Below are 18,362 nucleotides of genomic sequence, written 5' to 3' on the forward strand. Positions count from 1 at the left end.
GGGAGGAGAAGGGGATGACAAGAGCATGAGATGTTGGATGGCATCACCGACTCAATGGACGTGAGTTTGAGCACGCTCCAGAAGTTGGTGATAGACAGGGAAGCCTGGCATGCTGCAGTCCATGGGGTTGCAAAGAGTTGGACACAACTGAGCGACTGAACTGAACTGAACAACTGTTTATGTAGCATTTACATTGTATTAGGTATTACAAGTGATTTTGAGATGACAAAGTATACAAGAGGATGGACATGGGTTATATGCAAATTCTAAGAGACTTAAGCATCCTTGGATTTTGGTATCCACGGGGGACCCTAGAACCAATCCCTTTCTCACACTGAGGGACAACTGTATATCATTGAATTTCACAACAGGGTTCTTAGCCTTTATTTAGCCATAACTTATATAAACATATTTTTCCATTGTCCTAGTTTATAATATTATGAAATACAGGATTTAAAATCATTTCAATTATCTTCAGTTATTTAATATATTTTTTAATATAGGCAGTTGGCCAGACAGCAGGCTGACAAAAAAAAAGAAGAGTGCAAAGAAGGTAAGTAATGTTAAAGGCATTTAAAGTTTCTTAAATGTTCAATTTTTGTTTGCAAGCATACTGAGGTACATACAATAAACTGTCCATATTTAAACTATACAATCTGTTTGGTTTTGATGCAAGTGTGTGCTGTCAAACCATCACCATGAGAAAGTAGTAAAGATAACCACCTCCCAGAATTTCCTCAGGCCCCTTTATAATCAGTGCTGGCTTCGCCAGCTCCTCTCCATGCCCTCCATGCCCCAGGGTTCCTAAGTGGCCACCAATCTGCTTTCTGCCACTGTAGAGTAGTTTTGTATTTTCTACAGCTTTATATCAATGGAATTATACAGTATGTGTTCTTTTTGTCTGGCTTCTTTTACTCGGCATACTTTCTTTGAGAATCATCCATAGAGTTGTTTTCTGTTGCTGAGTAGTAGTATTCCATTATATGGATATACCACAGTTTTTTTCCTTAGCTTTCTTTTAATATAATTGATATATAACAGTGTGTTAATTTAAGGAGTACAAGGAATGTTGATTCGATCCTTATATATTACAAAATGACGATTATCATGGTTTTAGCTAACACTTGCATCATATCATGTAATTCCCATTTCTCTTACTGCTGAGAGCATTCAAGCTGCACTCTCTTAGCAACATTAAGTATCCAGTAGGGCTTCCCTGGTGGCTCAGAGGTAAAGCGGCTGCCCGCAATGCGGGAGACCTGGGTTCAATCCCTGGGTCGGGAAGATCCCCTGGAGAAGGGAATGGCAACCCACTCCAGTACTCTTGCCTGGAAAATTCCATGGACAGAGGAGCCTTGTAAACTAAAGTCCACGGGGTTGCAAAGAGTCAGGCATGACTGAGCGACGTCACTTCTCAGTATTATTAGCTATAATCAATCTGCTGTACATTAGAGCTCCAGAACTTACTCATTTTATGGCTGAAAATTTGTATTCTTTGACCAACAATCTTCTCCTTTCTCTTACTCCCCACCCAGTCCTTTGTAACCATTATTGTAGTTTCTGTTCCTGGATCATACATATAAGTGATGTCATTTGGTATTTGTCTTTCTCTGACTTACTTCATTTAGCATAATGCCTTCAAGGTCCATCCGTGTTACTGCCAATGGCAGGATGTCCTGCTTCTTATGACTGAACACTGTTCTGTTGTGTGCATATTCCACATATTCTGTGGGGGATTTTTGTTTGTTTTTTGGGTTTGTTTTTGTGGGGGTGGTGGCATGCCACACAGCTTGTGAAATCTTAGCTTCCCAACCAGGGCTTGGGGATTGAACCCAGACCCTCACAGTAGAAGTGTGGAGTGATAACCACTGGACCACCAGGAAGTTCCCAGTCCCACATATTCTTTATCCATTCACCTCTTGGTGGACACTTAGGTTGTTTCTTGCAATTGGTCTGTCTGTCTTTTGATGGACATTTGTTTTGGGTTGTTTCCATTTGGGGGGCTGTCACAAAACTGCTTCGAACACTATATACAAGTCTTTGTATTATTTGTATATGTATGTTTTCTCTTGAGAGTGGTATGATTGGACTTATGGTAGGTGTGTGTTGTTTATTTTTACATAAGATAAGGGTAAGTTCAAGAAACTAAAACTTTGTTACATGAAAGTATAGCTCTTCAGTTGTTCACTTTAGAATTATTTTACAAATGCTGTTATTTCAAATCTTTCTGTTTACTTTTATGTACACATCTGTGAAGACAAAGCAATTGCAGTTACTCGGTCATTGAGGACTAGAAACATAGTTCAAAAAACAGAACACTTGCATGAAGAGAACGGTGATGTTGAAGTTCGCCGGAGTTGTAGGATCAGAAGCCGCTACGGTAGTGTGAACCAGTCTGTACTATTTGACAAACTTATAACAAAGTAAGTAAAACTCATTTAGATGAACATGATTTAGCTGACAAAAACTTTTCGTTGGGGACTAAATTTTGCCTAGCATGAATATTAAATGCATTCCGTTTATGTAAAGTATAAAGTGATCATTAGAGGACTTTGTAATAATTCTGTATGTGCATTGAACTATATTTGTATTGAAATTCTTATAAAGAATAGCTAAAATTTTTATAGTAGTAAATCAGTGCTTCTTATAAAGATATTTAAAATTGCAGCAGTTGAAGAATATAATGGAAGAAAAATTAAGTTTTTAAAAACATACTACTTTTTAAAATATATATATACTATTTCGCAATTTAAGCTTATGTTTGTATCATTTTTTTTAAGCACTGCTGAAGCTGTGCTTCAAAAAATGGATGATATGGAGAAGCAGCGTAGACGGCGAATGAGAAAACTTGAAGACTTGGAAGTATTTAATGAAACAGAAGAAGTAAATATATTCTTCCATTAAGGGGATGATTTCATAATTTCCAGTTTAACCTTTTTTCTGTGGTCCCTATCCTTTCTTTTGGTTAAATTATTCATTTTGTTCTGCATTTATCAGTCACTAGAGTTATTACTTGGAGAAGGCAATGGCACCCCACTCCAGTACTCTTGCCTGGAAAATCCCATGGATGGAGGAGCCTGGAAGGCTGCAGTCCATGGGGTCGCTAAGAGTCGGACATGACTGAGCGACTTCACTTTCACTTTTCACTTTCATGCATTGGAGAAGGAAATGGCAACCCACTCCAGTGTTCTTGCCTGGAGAATCCCAGGGACGGCAGAGCCTGGTGGGCTGCCATCTATGGGGTCTCACAGAGTCAGATGCAACTGAAGCGACTTAGCAGCAGAGTTATTACTGGAGTTGTAAGAGTTTATAACTAGAAATATCTTCATTATTTAAGTAAGGTTGGAAGGTCCTACTGGATTTATTTTAAATAAACATACTAAACAATAATGGATTTTATTTAAACATTTTTAGGGGAATCTTAACATGTACACAAGAGGAAAACAAAAAGATATTCAAAGAACTGATGAAGAAACAACTGACAATCAAGAAGGCAGTGTGGGTTAGTCTTTTCCTCTTGTTCTGTCTTCTGGGTTTGAATTTCAGTGCTTTTTATTTAGTAGGATATAGTCTTTTTATTCAGAAGCTATAACATGTATGGTAAATTGTGATAAGTTAGGGAGTTGGTTATAGTATCAGAAAAAAGTGAAAGTAAGGGAGATATAAGGATAATGTGTTTTGCTGGGAATATATTTGAAATAAACAACTCTAAAACAGATGAAACTGGTTTGCTTGTGTAATATATCTACAGATAATATATGTCTTACCTGTTTTAGTTAAAAGTTGATTAAAGTTGTTTTACTATTCTGCCATTAAATGCTCTGTTACTGATCTATACCCTCATGCCAGGTTTTACTATTCTCTTTAGAACTTATTGCTGCAATTTCTTAGAAATTTTCTTGAATGAAAATTTATTTTCTGAAATGTGTTTTAAATGTTTGCTGAGGGTATTTTACATTATCTTTAAGTAGACTACATGTCATGTAACTCAGGGACAGAAGTTCACTATATTAATGAATTAGCAGTAATACTTTAACCTTTAGTTTGGTACTTAGTGACAGTGGCCTTTAAACTGCTTTTTTCTTTGCTCTAGTTATTTTTAATTCTATAGTTTTTTACTTCAGTTTTCAAAATCTTTAGTCTTTAATGTTGCAGGATTAAAGATTATTTGGACAATCTAGAAGTAAATGAGTTTTAAAAGGAGGGTCTTTAGAAGCCTGAAAGTAAATGTTTCTTAATTTGTAGAGTCATCTGAAGAGGGTGAAGACCAAGAAGATGAAGATGATGATGGTGAAGATGAAGATGATGAAGAAGAGGAAGATGATGATGAAGATGAAGAGGACGTTGAAGAAGATAATCAGAAGCGATACTATCTTAGACAAAGAAAGGCTACTGTTTACTATCAGGCTCCATTGGAAAGTAAGACATATCTATTAATGTTTTTTCCAGGAGAATATATAGTTAGGTTACCTTTATCTTTGCTGCCTTTCCATTGTCATTCTTATTTTTCAAGTTTTCGTTTTACGGAATACTCATGGCTGTTGTTTTTCGTAACTTACCCAAAATGTGCAGGAAGTTATTTCTTTTTCTTTTCCTCCTTGGTGTGTGTGTGTGTATATATATATATATATATATATTTTAAATTTTATTGGAGTATAGTTACTTTACAATATTATGTTTCTCCTGTATAGCAGAGTGAATCAATTATACATATATCCCTTCTTTTTTAGATCTCCTTCTCATTTAGGTTACCACAGAGCATTGGGTATAGAGTTCCCTGTGCTATGCATAATTTCTCATTAGTCATCTATTTTATGCATAGTAGTCAGTCCCAGTCTCCCAGTTCATCCCACCATCACCTGCTTACTCCCTTGGTATCCATGAGTTCGCTCCCTCATCTGTGTCTCTGTTTCTGCTTTGCAAATAAGTTCATCTGTGCCATTTTTCTTGATAAGCAATAAGCAATTTTATACCATATTTCTTTTTCTCTTTCCGACTTAAGATGTTACATCTTCTAAAAATTAAATGTTAGCCTTGACCAAAGCAAATAATTGGGTGACTTTGAAATTTCATGTCTGTCTTTAGTTATTTTAGCTTTCACAGTTTTGTACGTAATTTATAAGTTTGTATAAATAGGACCACTTTTGACTTATGTTAAAGTTGTACCTCAACACTTTAAAGTATATATATGTATGTCTGTGTGTGTGTGTGTGTGTACATATATGTGTGTGTGTATATATATATGACTGATAATCAGCCATTATGCATCAGTATAATCATAATGGTTGTTTGTGGTCAGTGTGTGTTTTTGTTGGTTGTTGTCTGTCCTGCACACATACATTCAGTAGCAGCCTTGCAGGCGTAAATATTTAAACCATGAACAGTAAAATATACTCTAGTAGATACATGCTATTAATAGTATTTTCATGGAAGGAAGGGCATGGCAACCCACTCCAGTACTCTTGCGTGGAGAATCCCATGGACAGAGGAGCCTGGTGGGTTACAGTCCATGGGGTTGCAAAGAGTTGGACACGACTGAAGCCACTTAGCATGTGCACATGCACAGCACCTTTGTAAGTATTTAGATGAAGAGCAAAATTGTGTTTATACATACTTAAGTGTCATGTACATATAATTTTTTCCTTAGAACCTCGTCATCAGAGAAAGCCCAAAATATTTTATACTGGCCCAGCTTCTCCTGCGAGACCAAGATATCGATTGTCTTCTGCGGGACCAAGAAGTCCTTATTGTAAACGAATGAACAGGTTTGGTTCTGAAATAGTGATTGATTTATGATATGATTGTGGCTGTATTAGAGTAGAATTCTGGAGCCTTAAGATTGGGTGTATCAGGATGGAATTCTAGAATTGTGTATTTTGGAGAGTTAGCCCTGTGTCTTCAGGGCTTTACCACTTCAGGCTTCACAACTACTGACTGGTTTTCAGTTTGCTTTCGCTGATGGGAATTATTAATAACTGCCATGGTAAGGTAGTTTATTCACCTGTTCCACAGTAATAATAGAGAGCTACTTTGGCTTCAGTGTTTACTGCATTCCTGGCTTGGTGTAAGCATTTTACATAGACTGTCTCATTTAATTTTCACATTAAGTTAGAGTATAGGTTTAGTCTTGTGATAGTATTTACATACTATCTCAGACATATTTTCTTAACCATTACAAATTCTAAGTTACATAGCTTTTAGACTTCTTACGACTCTGCCCGTCTTTTTTTGGCAAATTTGTTGTTCTTACATAGTAGGAAACATTAATTTTCTTTGACTATTAAGATTATTTGTGGGTTTCTTTTCCTTCTGCATCCTATCGCTTGTCTGTCTGTCATAAGTCTGAGGAGGTAATTCTTATTAATTCTTCATTCTCCCAAGTAATAGAAGATTTTCTGATGCAATAGAATTCTCTGGGTAATAGTAGCATTATAGTAGTTCATGAATGAGGAAGTTTATAAGGGAAGCCTAAAAAGGCAGGACACAAGTAGAATTTCATATTTTTCATAATTTCATTTTTAGAGTTTCAAAATCATAAGTATACATTCTGGATTTCTTGTTTCTTCATCCCTTTTCATACAACCATAGCCCAGAAGGATAGAGGATGAGAAAGACAACCTGTCGGAGCTGCCAGAGATAAATTGCACTTGAAAGGTGCCCATACTGTCGGTACTTTTCATAGGCCCTGTAGGATATTGTTAAAGACCAGCATTTTGATAGTGAAATTTAATGATCCTCAGAAAAGGAGAGTATAGTATGCACTGGAGTCCTCATTAGCATAGTATCCAGGGCGGCTGCCTGACTCACAGGACAGGCCTCTGTTTGAGCCAACAGAAGTGAGAGGGTAGCAGTTACTTTGAAATTTAATTTCTTTTCCCATATTTAATGGGTTTATATTTCTGGGAATAACATGATTGTTGACTGACGACCTCTGTAGTCACCAGCTTGCAGTGGGTAGCAGGTGGGTCTTTCCTTTTTATTGCTTCTTTGGTGCTGGAGTTCCCTTATTTAGTTCACAGGGTATACTCTTTCTCTATGCAGAGTGTCTTATGTTACTGTGTAACTCCTCGGGTACAGGATTTTCCCCCCTCCTATTATTTAACAAATATTGGGGTACTACTATGTGCCAAATACTATGGATATAAAAATGGCTCAGCCAGAATTCCTGCCCTTGGATCTCAGACTAGTGGTGGATTCTGACACATTTGAAGTATGAAGCAAGAGATTTAGCTGTTCCATGAGTTACATTAGTGACCTTTGTATTGGTTTTGATAACTCCCTTTAAACTTTTTCATTTTGATAACAACTTTATTGTGATATAATTCACATACCATATAGCTTGCCCATTTAAAGTGTACAATTCTTGCCTTAAAAAATTACCCTGTACTCTTCAGTTATCACTCAAATACCTCCAGCTCTAAGCTACCACTAGTCTACTGTCTGTCTCTATAGATTCTGGGTATTTCATATGAGTGGAATTTTTTGTGACTGGCTTGTTTTGCTTGTTAAAACAGTTTCAAGGTTCATCTACATTGTAGTATATATCAGTACTTCATTCTTTTGTTTTTTAATAAATTTTTTTTTATTAAAAAAAATTTTTTCCCCAATTTTTGGCTCTGCTGGGTCTTCATTACTGCCCATGGGCTTTCTCTAGTTGTGGTGCATGGGCTTCTCATTGTGGTGGCTTCTCTTGTTGTGGAGCACAGGCTCTAGGCTCACGGGCTTCAGTAGTTGTAGCACAAGGGCTCAGCAGTTGTGGAGCATGGGCTTTGTTGCTCTGCAGCGTGTGGAATCTTCCCAGACCTGGGATCGAACCCATGTCCCCTAAATTGGCAGGTGAATTTTTTTTTTTCAATTGATCTTCTTTATCTCACAAGACCTCAGAAAATTGAAGCACCACTTATGCTTATCCCTACCTAGGTGAATCTTTGGTCAAAGGCAAAATTCATTTTCAAGAGAAACAAGAATGGCCGGCAAATTCTTAACTATTGGACCACCAGGGAAGTCCCACTTCATCCCTTTTTATTGGCAAATAAAGATTCCTTTGTATAAATGTACCGTATTTTGTTTATCCCTTTATTAGTTGATGTACATTTGGGTTGCTTCTACTTTTTTGGCTATTATGAGTAATTCTGTTAGGAACATTCACGTGTAACTTTGTGTGGACATGTTTTGGTTTCTCCTGGATATATATCTGGAAATGAAATTGCTGGATCAGATACTAGCTATATTTAATGTTTTGAGGAACTGCCAGATTATGTTTCCAAAATGGTTGCTGCACTTTACATTCCCACAGTGTACTAGAGTTTCAGTTTCTCTACACCTTTACCAGATGTTTTGAATGTAGCCCTTTATAAACCCTTTTTTTCTCTGAATTTTCTATGCCAGGGTGGAGTTAACATCTCATTTCTTCTGACAGCTTTAATGGTAGTCATTTTGCTTAGCTTTTTTACTTTTTCTTGAAGAGATCAGCCTCTGTTTATAGTTCCTATCCTGCTTAGGCACGGAAACAATACACAAATCTGAAGAATCGTTGGAACTTTGCTCTTAGTGAAACTTGCAACCACCATGCAGGATTTTTCAAGGGTCTCTTGGCATACTTACAGTACAGCAGAGCTTCAGAAATGCTGCCTTAAATTAGGATTTTTCTTTCTTGATTGTGATTGCTAACCTCTCATCATCTAAGGTTTATTCTCTAGCCTCAGTTTGCAGTTTCTGAAACAAACCTACCACCTTTAAACAAGAAGGTAACATAAACAGCACAATTGCTTCACTAGTGTTTCAAAGTATACCTTACTGGTTGTCGAGGAACTAGAACTGACCCCTCTAGAAGTTCTAGTTGGATTCATAGTGCAGGGCCAGTGCTGTCTGTGTCAGACTTTCAAAACTTCTTAGTAAAATGGGAAGAAAGAAAAAGAGTGAACGTGGGTTATATGTGTTTAGAATTTTTTTCAACTGAATTAGACTTTCTGCAGTGTAGTGTGATTTTGAAGAGCTAGGACTGCCTAGATTGTGAATTCACTTCTACCACTTAACTTATTAGTGACCTCTTCCAAGTTACTTAACCTATCCATGCTTAACTTTGTGATCTGTAGAATGCAGACAATAGCACCTATTTCATAATACTGCAGATTAGATGAGTTAATACATGTAAATCACTTAAAATAGTGCCTGGCATATGTTAAGTACTATATGCATTTGTTATTGCACTTTAATGTTTAAAGGTAATCCCTACTTTGCAAATCAGACATTGGAAACTGTGTCAATACACAAGAATTTGTGGTTTGCTTATAACTTTTTTGATTTATGAAATAAACAACTGGAGATCATCAGTGTGGTAGTGTACAGAATGTGAACCAATTTTTTTTTAAATAGACAAAGGTTTTGAATTCTGACACTGTCACTGACTAATTCTGATATTTTAAGCAGATTAGTTGAACTGTGAGCCATATTGGCCCTGATTATACAATGAGCCTACTAATATGTACTTGTCCAGAGTTGTAATTGTTTAAATGAGATGTCAACTGCCGGGTACAAGAAACAGTAAATGCTAGTCCTTTTTATTAATTGTTAGTCTTAATTATGTGCATACCTACTGAATTCACAAACAGTTATGTGTACTATGTAATTGTGAGGGTCTCTTAATAATATTAATTAATGGTAGTATTAAATAAGTTTTTCATATAAAATTGTAGACTTGTACTAGATATTTTTTGTTTCAGGCAGATCATAAAATAGGTCTTGGGCATGTTTGAGTGGGTAGATGGTGGAGGAGTATCAAAATCCTGGAGCTGTTTATGTTTCAGCATTCAGATTTGTGGCCAGGGGTAGAGTTATAAAGATAATATACAACAATCATAATGTGCAACATTAACATTTGTAAGTGTGTCTGGGCCCCCCATGTATAGTCAAATGTATTAATTTTATAGCAAAACATATGAATAATCATAGTAAGTGGGACAAATAGAGATTGTGAATTGCATTTGTGACATTTCAGGTCATGTTTTGCTGCTAAGTGAATAATGGAAAAACTTGTTTTCAGGGTTTTTCTAGGTACAAGATTCTGGACTTCAATTTTCAGATAATAGATTGTGAACTTCTGTATTTTTGGACATACCTACTTAACCATGATTGTATTTCTGACTCAGGAAATGCTGTCCACCCTGAGCCAACAGAATGATTAAAAGTTTTCCCAGCCAGATTTCTTTGCTTTTATTCCGTGAGTCATTTGCAACTGTCCAAAGGTAGAAGTGATTTAAAAACTTTTTTGAGTTTGTAACACTCGGTGCTTCATCTGATACTACCAAGCAGGCTAAGATTTTGATTATTTTTATCTTTTTTTTTTGTAAGTAGGAAAATAGAGGCTTATATGGGTTGAGTAACTCACCCACATTTACACAACCATTAAATGGCAGTTGTGAATTTAGAGTTGAAGATACACTATAGATAAAATACCATCTGTTTTCCCACTGTTTCTTAGCTTTTTTTGATCCCTCTTGATCCCCTTTGGTTTACATTAAAAATTCTAAAGAAAAAAAAATTACCTTGTTCTCCTTTGAATATTGTTTGACATTTCAAAATAGGTGATTCCCTTCCAAATGTAAGTTATATATAGTATAATCTTGAAAATACTTTCTAAAATTACATTCCCAAAGATTGCAAAACCCTCTTTATCGTACCTTCTCTTTGAGTGTACCGGACTTATATTAAGATAAGAAGTCACTCTGCCTGGACCATGTTTTGTCTTAATGATGCCTATAGCCTCCTATCTTTTCCATTCTCAGTTATCCAAGTCTTTTATTTACTTCAAAAGATTGAACTAACAAAGCTCACTTCATTGATTCAGCAAATACATTAATTTTATGATAAACATTTTTGGATCACCAGGTATTTTTAGGTATTTCTGATATTTGTATTGTATGTTTCTCCTGCCTTCTTCCATTATGATTTCAGTTTACCTCTTTAGGCGAAGGCATGCAATCCACAGTAGTGACTCTACTTCATCCTCCTCTTCAGAAGATGAACAGCAGTTTGAGAGGAGAAGAAAAAGGAGCCGTAATAGAGCTATCAACAGGTAAGTGCTTGTTGATTCCTTTAAAACTGCCAGCTTTTTTAAGTAGAAAGAAAAATGAATAATTTGGGAATATGTACAGCTTGGCACATATTAAAAATTAGTTAAAAAACTATATACCAGTTTAATATATAAGCCTTAATATGTAATAACTCTTGTGTGAAATATCTGCAGTTGAAACTTCACTGTGGTTAGAACATATTTTTTTTAATCTATGCATTTTTGGCTGCACTGGACCTTTGTCACTGTATGTGGGCTTTCTCTAGCTGTGGTGAGCAGGGTTTTCTCTTTGTTGCAGTACTTCTCACTGCAGCGGCTTCTCTTGTGGAGCACGGGCTCTAGGCATACAGGCTTCAGAAGTCACAGCACATGGGCTCAGTAGGCCCAGCTGCCCCATGGCATGTGAGATTTTCCCAGACTAGGTACTGAACCCATGTCCTCTGCATTGGCAGGTGAATTTCTAACCATTGGACCTCCAGGGAAGTCCAGAGCATATGTTTTCTTATAAAACCAAAATGCTGCTTGGTAAACACTGACTTGAGGAAATAATTGTTTTTTCACTGAAATTTTTTTTTCTGTTTATAATGATAAAAAAATTCTTATTGTAGAACTCTTCAGGAAAATTTAAAGGTTAACTTATTTCATAACTGCTTGTAGGATAAGTTCAGACATACTAAATCAGCTCATTTGATTTTTCACAATAATCATAGAAACAGGGCAAAAATTACTCCCATTTTACGGATATGGGGGGTAAATGAATAATTCAGTGCTTGGATTCTAACAATGCAATATTTGTAGGGTAGAAAACAATGTTTGATAAAGCGACTAGAACATATTGAAGGGGCATGCAAACCAATCATTTTTTATATCCTAAGTTCTCTGTGTTTTTTAAATCATGTTAGCTCTGTTTTATTCAGTATGCTGGGTTTCCCCTGGTGGCTCAGCGGTTAAGAATCTGCCTGTGATGTAGGAGCCGTGTGTTTGATCCCTGGGTCAGGAAGTGCCCATGAAGGAGGAAATGGCAATCCTCTCCGGTATTCTTGCCTGGAGAATCCTTGAAAAAGGAGCCTGGTAGGCTACAGTCCAAAGGGTCGCAAAGAGTCAGACATGACTGAAGCAACTTAACACAACATTCAGTATGCTGGCTACTAGCCAGCCACATATGACACTTAAAATGTATCCATAGCTCATCTGAATTGAGATTTACCATCCGTTTTGGTAAAAAATACACTCTTGCATTTCAAAGACTGAGTACAAAAAAAGAAAATGTAAATTATGTCAATTTTTTAAATATTCATTTTGTGTGATGAAATATTTGGGCTCTATTGAGACATATTGTTGTCTGAGGAGGCCTTACAAATAGCTATGACTAGAAGAAAAGTGAAAGGCAAAGGAGAAAAGGAAAGATATTTGAATTTAAAGTTCCAAAGAATAGAAAGGAGAGATAAGAAAGCCTTCCTCAGGGATCAGTGCAAAGAAATAGAAGAAACGATAGAATGGGAAAGTGTAGAGATCTCTTCAAGAAAGTTAGAGATACCAAGGGAACATTTCATGCAAAGATGGGCACAATAAAGAACAGAAATGGTGTGGACCTAATAGAACCAGAAGATATTCAGAAGAGGTGGCAAGAATACACAGAAGAACTGTACAAAAAAGATCACAATGACCCAGATAACCACGATGGTGTGATTACTCACCTAAAGCCAGACATCCTGGAATGCAAAGTCAAGTGGGCCTTAGGAAGCATCACTACGAACAAAGCTAGTGGAGGTGATGGAATTCCAGTTGAGCTATTTCAAATCCTGAAAGATGATGCTGTGAAAGTGCTGCACTCAGTATGTCAGCAACTTTGAAAACTCAACAGTGGCCACAGGACTGGAAAAGGTCAGTTTTCATTCCAGTCCCAAAGAAAGGCAATGCCAAAGAACGCTCAAACTACTGCACAATTGCACTCATCTCACACACTAGTAAAGTTAATGCTCAAAATTCTCCAAGCCAGGCTTCAACAGTATATGAACCGTGAACTTCCAGATGTTCAAGCTGGATTTAGAAGAGGCAGAAGGACCAGATATCAAATAGCCAGCATCTGTTGGATCATTGAAAAAGCAAGAGTTCCAGAAAAACATCTGCTTTATTGACGGTGCCAAAGCCTTTGTGTGGACCACAACAAACTGGAAAATTCTTAAAAAGATGGGAATATAAGACCACCTGACCTGTCTCTTTGAGAAATCTGTATGCAGGTCAGGAAGCAACAGTTAGAACTGGACATGGAACAACAGACTGGTTATAAATAGGGAAAGGAGTACATCAAGGCTGCATATTGTCACCCTGCTTATTTAACTTACATGCAGAGTACATCATGAGAAACGCTGGGCTGGAAGAAGCACAAGCTGGAATCAAGATTGCCAGGAGAAATATCAATAACCTCAGATATGCAGATGATACCACCCTTATGGCAGAAAGTGAAGAAGAACTAAAGAGCCTCTTGATGAAAGTGAAAGAGGAGAGTGAAAAAGTTGGCTTAAAGCTCAACATTCAGAAAACTAAGATCATGGCATCCAGTCCCATCACTTCATGGGAAATAGATGTGGAAACAGTGACAGACTTTATTTTGGGGGCCTCCAAAATCACTGCAGATGGTGATTGTAGCCATGAAATTAAAGGACACTTGCTCCTTAGAAGAAAAGCTATGACCAACCTAGAAAGCATATTAAAAAGCAGAGACATTCCTTTGCCAACAAAGGTCCATCTAGTGAAAGCTATGGTTTTCCAGTAGTCATGTATGGATGTGAGAATTGGATTATAAAGAAAGCTGAGTGTCAGAGAATTGATGCTTTTGAACTGTGGTGTTGGAGAAGACTCTTGAGAGTCCCTTGGACTGCAGAGAGATCCAACCAGTCCATCCTAAAGGAAATTGGTCCTGAATATTCATTAAAAGGACTGATGCTGAAGCTGAAACTCCCAATATTTCGGCCACGCGGTGCAAAAAACTAACTCATTGGAAATGACCCTGATGCTGGGAAAGATTGAAGGCAGGAGGAGAAGGGGATGGCAGAGGATGAGATGGCTGGATGGCATCACCAACTCAATGGATGTGAGTTTGAGTAAACTCCGGGAGTTGGTGATGGACAGGGAGGCCTGGAGTGCTGCAGTCCATGGGGTCGCAAAGAGTTGGACACAACTGAGTGACTAGACTGAACTGAGACATATAAAATACATTATTAAAATTAATAGTATACTCTTTAGTGTGGTTAATACATTTTGGTGTGCATTTCATTTCTATGAAATGAATGACAATGAGTTAGGTCATTCAAAAGTTATGTACTTGCCTTCATTTTATAGAAATGTACGTTCAGTCCTATGACTTTTATATTATGCAGTTCTATTAAGAATTACTTAAGAAATATCTTTTTAAAAGCCACAATTGAAAACTTTTCCATCTTAGGCTTGGCAGTATAAATTTCTCATGGAATTTGAAACTAGCAAGAATTGTCACTTGGGGAGAACATGGTGTGCTTTTACTTGTATTTAGTAGTAGCAGGGATTCTTTGCTTAGGCATTCTTGTACAAGTATCTTAACTTTTAACATGAGCGTTTTCATTCTTCCATCTATAAAACAAGAGCTTTTTCTAGGTGTATTTTTTTGTAACCTACTGTAAATGTTTTTGAAAGTAATTAGGAAAGTATTGATTCACTCTTGCTTGAAAAGGTTGACATGGATCCAGGTGCTGGTGGGCTCTGCATATTTTGCTGAGAGGTATAATAGCAGGGTGGTGGCGGATCTGGAGTCAGGCTGCTCGGGTTTGATTCCTAGATCTGCCACTTATACTATATGTGTGATCCTGGGCGAGACAGTTAACCTTTCTGTGCCTTGGCTTTCTTTTAAAATGGGATTAATAATACCTATGTTGTAAGAGTATTATGAGAATTTAATGACCTTGTACTTGTTTAGCACCTAAACTAAAACCGTGTCCAGCAAATGGTTAAGTGTCTGTAAGTCAGACACTATCATTATAATGTATGTTGATGCTTCCTGAATTCTCAACCATGAATTACTTTATGTTGCTGTGGTATCTTGTGATATTTTCATTAGATTGTGTAAGCCTTCAGATGTAAATATTTCTAACACTGAAGTTCTCAACTAGTAAAGAAAAGGAGGAACTCAAAACACATAATCTCATGATTACTCCATTTGGAATTTTTTTAATTTTTAAGAAAAATGTCTGTATTCTAACATGGAATTTGGGGGAGGAAAGTGGTGTTTGATGAATGTTTGGGGTTTGTAACCTTAGGTGCCTCCCACTAAATTTTCGCAAAGATGAATTAAAAGGAATATATAAAGATCGAATGAAAATCGGAGCAAGCCTTGCAGATGTTGATCCAATGCAACTAGATTCTTCAGTGAGTACAGTCTGAGATGTATTATTTTAGTTTAAAATTTAAAAAGAAAGCAGTGTTTTATAAGAAATTTTTATCTTTGTAGAACCTTTTCTTTTTTTTTTAATCTTTAGGCCACAACTGTTGCTCAGTTGTTCCTGTTAAGTTACTGTTACTCAATATATGTGGCTTGGATATAATTTAAGAATGGAATAAGATTTTAGCTTTGACTCCCAAATCTCAGAATGTCATTGTTTCCCTTCTATTAACAGGTACTATTTGATAGTGTTGGTGGCTTGTCTAATCATATTGCAGCTCTAAAAGAAATGGTAGTATTTCCATTACTTTATCCAGAAGTCTTTGAAAAATTCAAAATTCAACCTCCAAGGTAATTTAATTATACATTTTATTTTAGCTAAAATCTTTCCTGTGCTATGTGCAGGAACCGCCTCTCTCTCGGTAATTTCCAGGTCTCGAGTCATTTGTTATACTTGCCCTTACAAGATCCTGGGTGATTTGAGTATTTTTACTTTCTCAATGTTTAAGATGAAAAATGGTTTCAAAATTGATTCTCCATTTAAAAAAAATCATTTCCCATGACTTTTCATACACTTAGTAAAATTCCCATCTTACGTACTCTTTTTTCCTTTCAGCTTTGTGATTTAGTTTTAAATTTATATCAAAGTGATATATGTATATAGTTTCTTAATATCTTTATTTTAATCTTTATTTTATTTTTTTCACAGTAGTAAAAGATGTTTTTCAGTTTTCACAATCAATAGCCAGATAAAAAATAAAAGATAATTATAACTGCAAGTTATAATGGGAACATGATTAACTTAACAGTATAAATTATTATTTTATAACAGCATAAAATAATTACATACAATTAGGAGGTCAAGCAGAGTGATGTAGTAAGTGGAAGTGCATACATGCACATAATTTTTTAATATATGTATTTTTATTTTGTACTGAAGTATATCCATGGACAGAGGAGCCTGGAGGGCTACAGTCTGTGGGGTTGCAAAGAATCAGACACAACTGAGCACCCATGTGCACATAGTTGATTGTATATATACATAACTTTAAAAGTCAAATAGCACCGTAAGTTTGACAAAGAAAAATTTACAAAAGTAGGGTAGGCCCTCTTCAACCCTTCTTCATTTTAATTTTTCTGTTTTTTAAATTTGTTTCTGTCTTTTGGCCACACTATGAACCACCAGGGAAGTCCCTCATTTTTCTATTTTGGACACAATTTATAGGCTTCTAAGGATGAAGCTATTTGGCAATAGCAGTGGCTATTTGGCTCCTTTACTTTTCCTACCCTCCATACATAAATATTTATTCCCCTTCCTTAATACTTTCAGTAGTTTATTTGTATACATATAAACTTACTGAATCAATTTTCAGTGTTTGCTTTATGCCTATATATATATATTTGCAGTCGAAACATATATAGTATAATTGTATTTCCTTTTATATCTCTCCTCTCCCCACCAACTTTAATATTTGCTGTTTTGGTGACAGGAGGGTAAGGGTTTTTTGTATCACTATGCTTTTTAAAATTTTAATCACCATCCTTTTTTTATCTTCTTTCTTCTAGTTTTTATACTTTACTTAATCGGTTTTTAAACCCTAGTTCCTGATTTTTTTTTTCCTTTTATAATTTTTCTCCCTGAATCACCCTCTATGGAAACATTGATTTAAGTAAACTTTTTAAAGTTTGTAGGCTTTTTAAAGCATAAATCATTTTAGTTAAATTGAAGCATAAATCAATTAAACACTGGTGAATTTTTAAAAAATTAATAAAAAATATAGAATATTAAATAATGATTTAATGATGACAGGACATGTTGAAAGTACCTAGTTAAAGTCATTTAGTGAATTTTAGGGAATTCTTGGCAATCCAGTGGTTAGAACTTCATGCTCTCACTGCCAGGGGCCTGGGTTCAATCCCTGGTCAGAGAGCTAAGATCCCACAAACCAGGGGTGGTGGCAAAAAAAAAAAAGTGGTTTAGTGAATTAAAGCAACAGTGACAAATTAGAACATTCTCTAACATCATATACAAAAATAAACTCAAAATAGACTAACTTTAAGACCAAAAACCATAAAACTCTTCGTGGAAAACATAGGAAAAATAGAATTTTTAATGTAAATCACAGCAGTATTTTTTTGGATTCGTCTCCTAAAATGAAACCAAAATAAATAAATGGGATCTAATTATATTTTACGCTTTTTCACAGCAAAGGAAACCACTAACAAAACAGAAAGGCAACGTATAGAAGAAAATATTTGCAAATGATATAACTGATAAGGGATAAATATCCAACATATATATAAAGTTCATACAACTCAACATCAGTGAAACAACCTGATTAAAAAATCGCCAGAAGAATTGAATAGACGTTTGTCCAAGGGGATATGCACGTGGCCTACAGGCACAGGAAAAGATACTCAGCATCACTAATCATCAGGGAAATGAAAATCAGAACCACAATGAGGTATTACCTCATACCTGTCAGGATGGCTATCATCAACAGGACAAATAATAAATGTTGGCGAGGATGTGGAGAAAAGGGAACCCTTATATGTTGTTGGTGGGAATGTAAATTGGTGCTGCCACTGTGAGAAACAGTATGAAGGTTTCTCAAAAAATTATAGAGCTACCGTCATATACCAGTAATTCCACTGTTGGGCATATGTCCAAAAAAGCACTAATTCCGAAAACACACATGCACCCTAGTGTTCATGGCAGTATTATTGATAACTGCCAAGATACAGATGCAACCTTATTGTCAACATCAGCAAATGAATGGATAAAGAAACGTGGCATATATTACTGTGTACACAGTGGAGTACTACTAAGCCATGAAAAGAATGAAATACTGCCATTGACAGCGACACGGATGGATT

At 36.1% G+C, this 18,362-nt stretch overlaps 1 protein-coding gene across 1 annotated transcript in view; it reads left to right on the plus strand.

Moving 5' to 3' along the window:
• ATAD2 (ATPase family AAA domain containing 2) overlaps nt 1-18,362 on the plus strand; it is a 66,603-nt gene that overhangs the window by 15,074 nt on the left and 33,167 nt on the right. The window contains exons 3-11 of the mRNA XM_068983602.1: nt 504-553; nt 2,258-2,423; nt 2,781-2,883; nt 3,415-3,502; nt 4,246-4,419; nt 5,648-5,765; nt 10,967-11,074; nt 15,364-15,472; nt 15,721-15,836. Coding sequence (XP_068839703.1) covers nt 504-553; nt 2,258-2,423; nt 2,781-2,883; nt 3,415-3,502; nt 4,246-4,419; nt 5,648-5,765; nt 10,967-11,074; nt 15,364-15,472; nt 15,721-15,836 — 1,032 coding nt within the window. The remainder of the gene's footprint in view (nt 1-503; nt 554-2,257; nt 2,424-2,780; nt 2,884-3,414; nt 3,503-4,245; nt 4,420-5,647; nt 5,766-10,966; nt 11,075-15,363; nt 15,473-15,720; nt 15,837-18,362) is intronic.

Source organism: Capricornis sumatraensis, chromosome 11 (assembly GCF_032405125.1).
Source record: "Capricornis sumatraensis isolate serow.1 chromosome 11, serow.2, whole genome shotgun sequence".
NCBI classification, from domain to species: domain Eukaryota; kingdom Metazoa; phylum Chordata; class Mammalia; order Artiodactyla; family Bovidae; genus Capricornis; species Capricornis sumatraensis.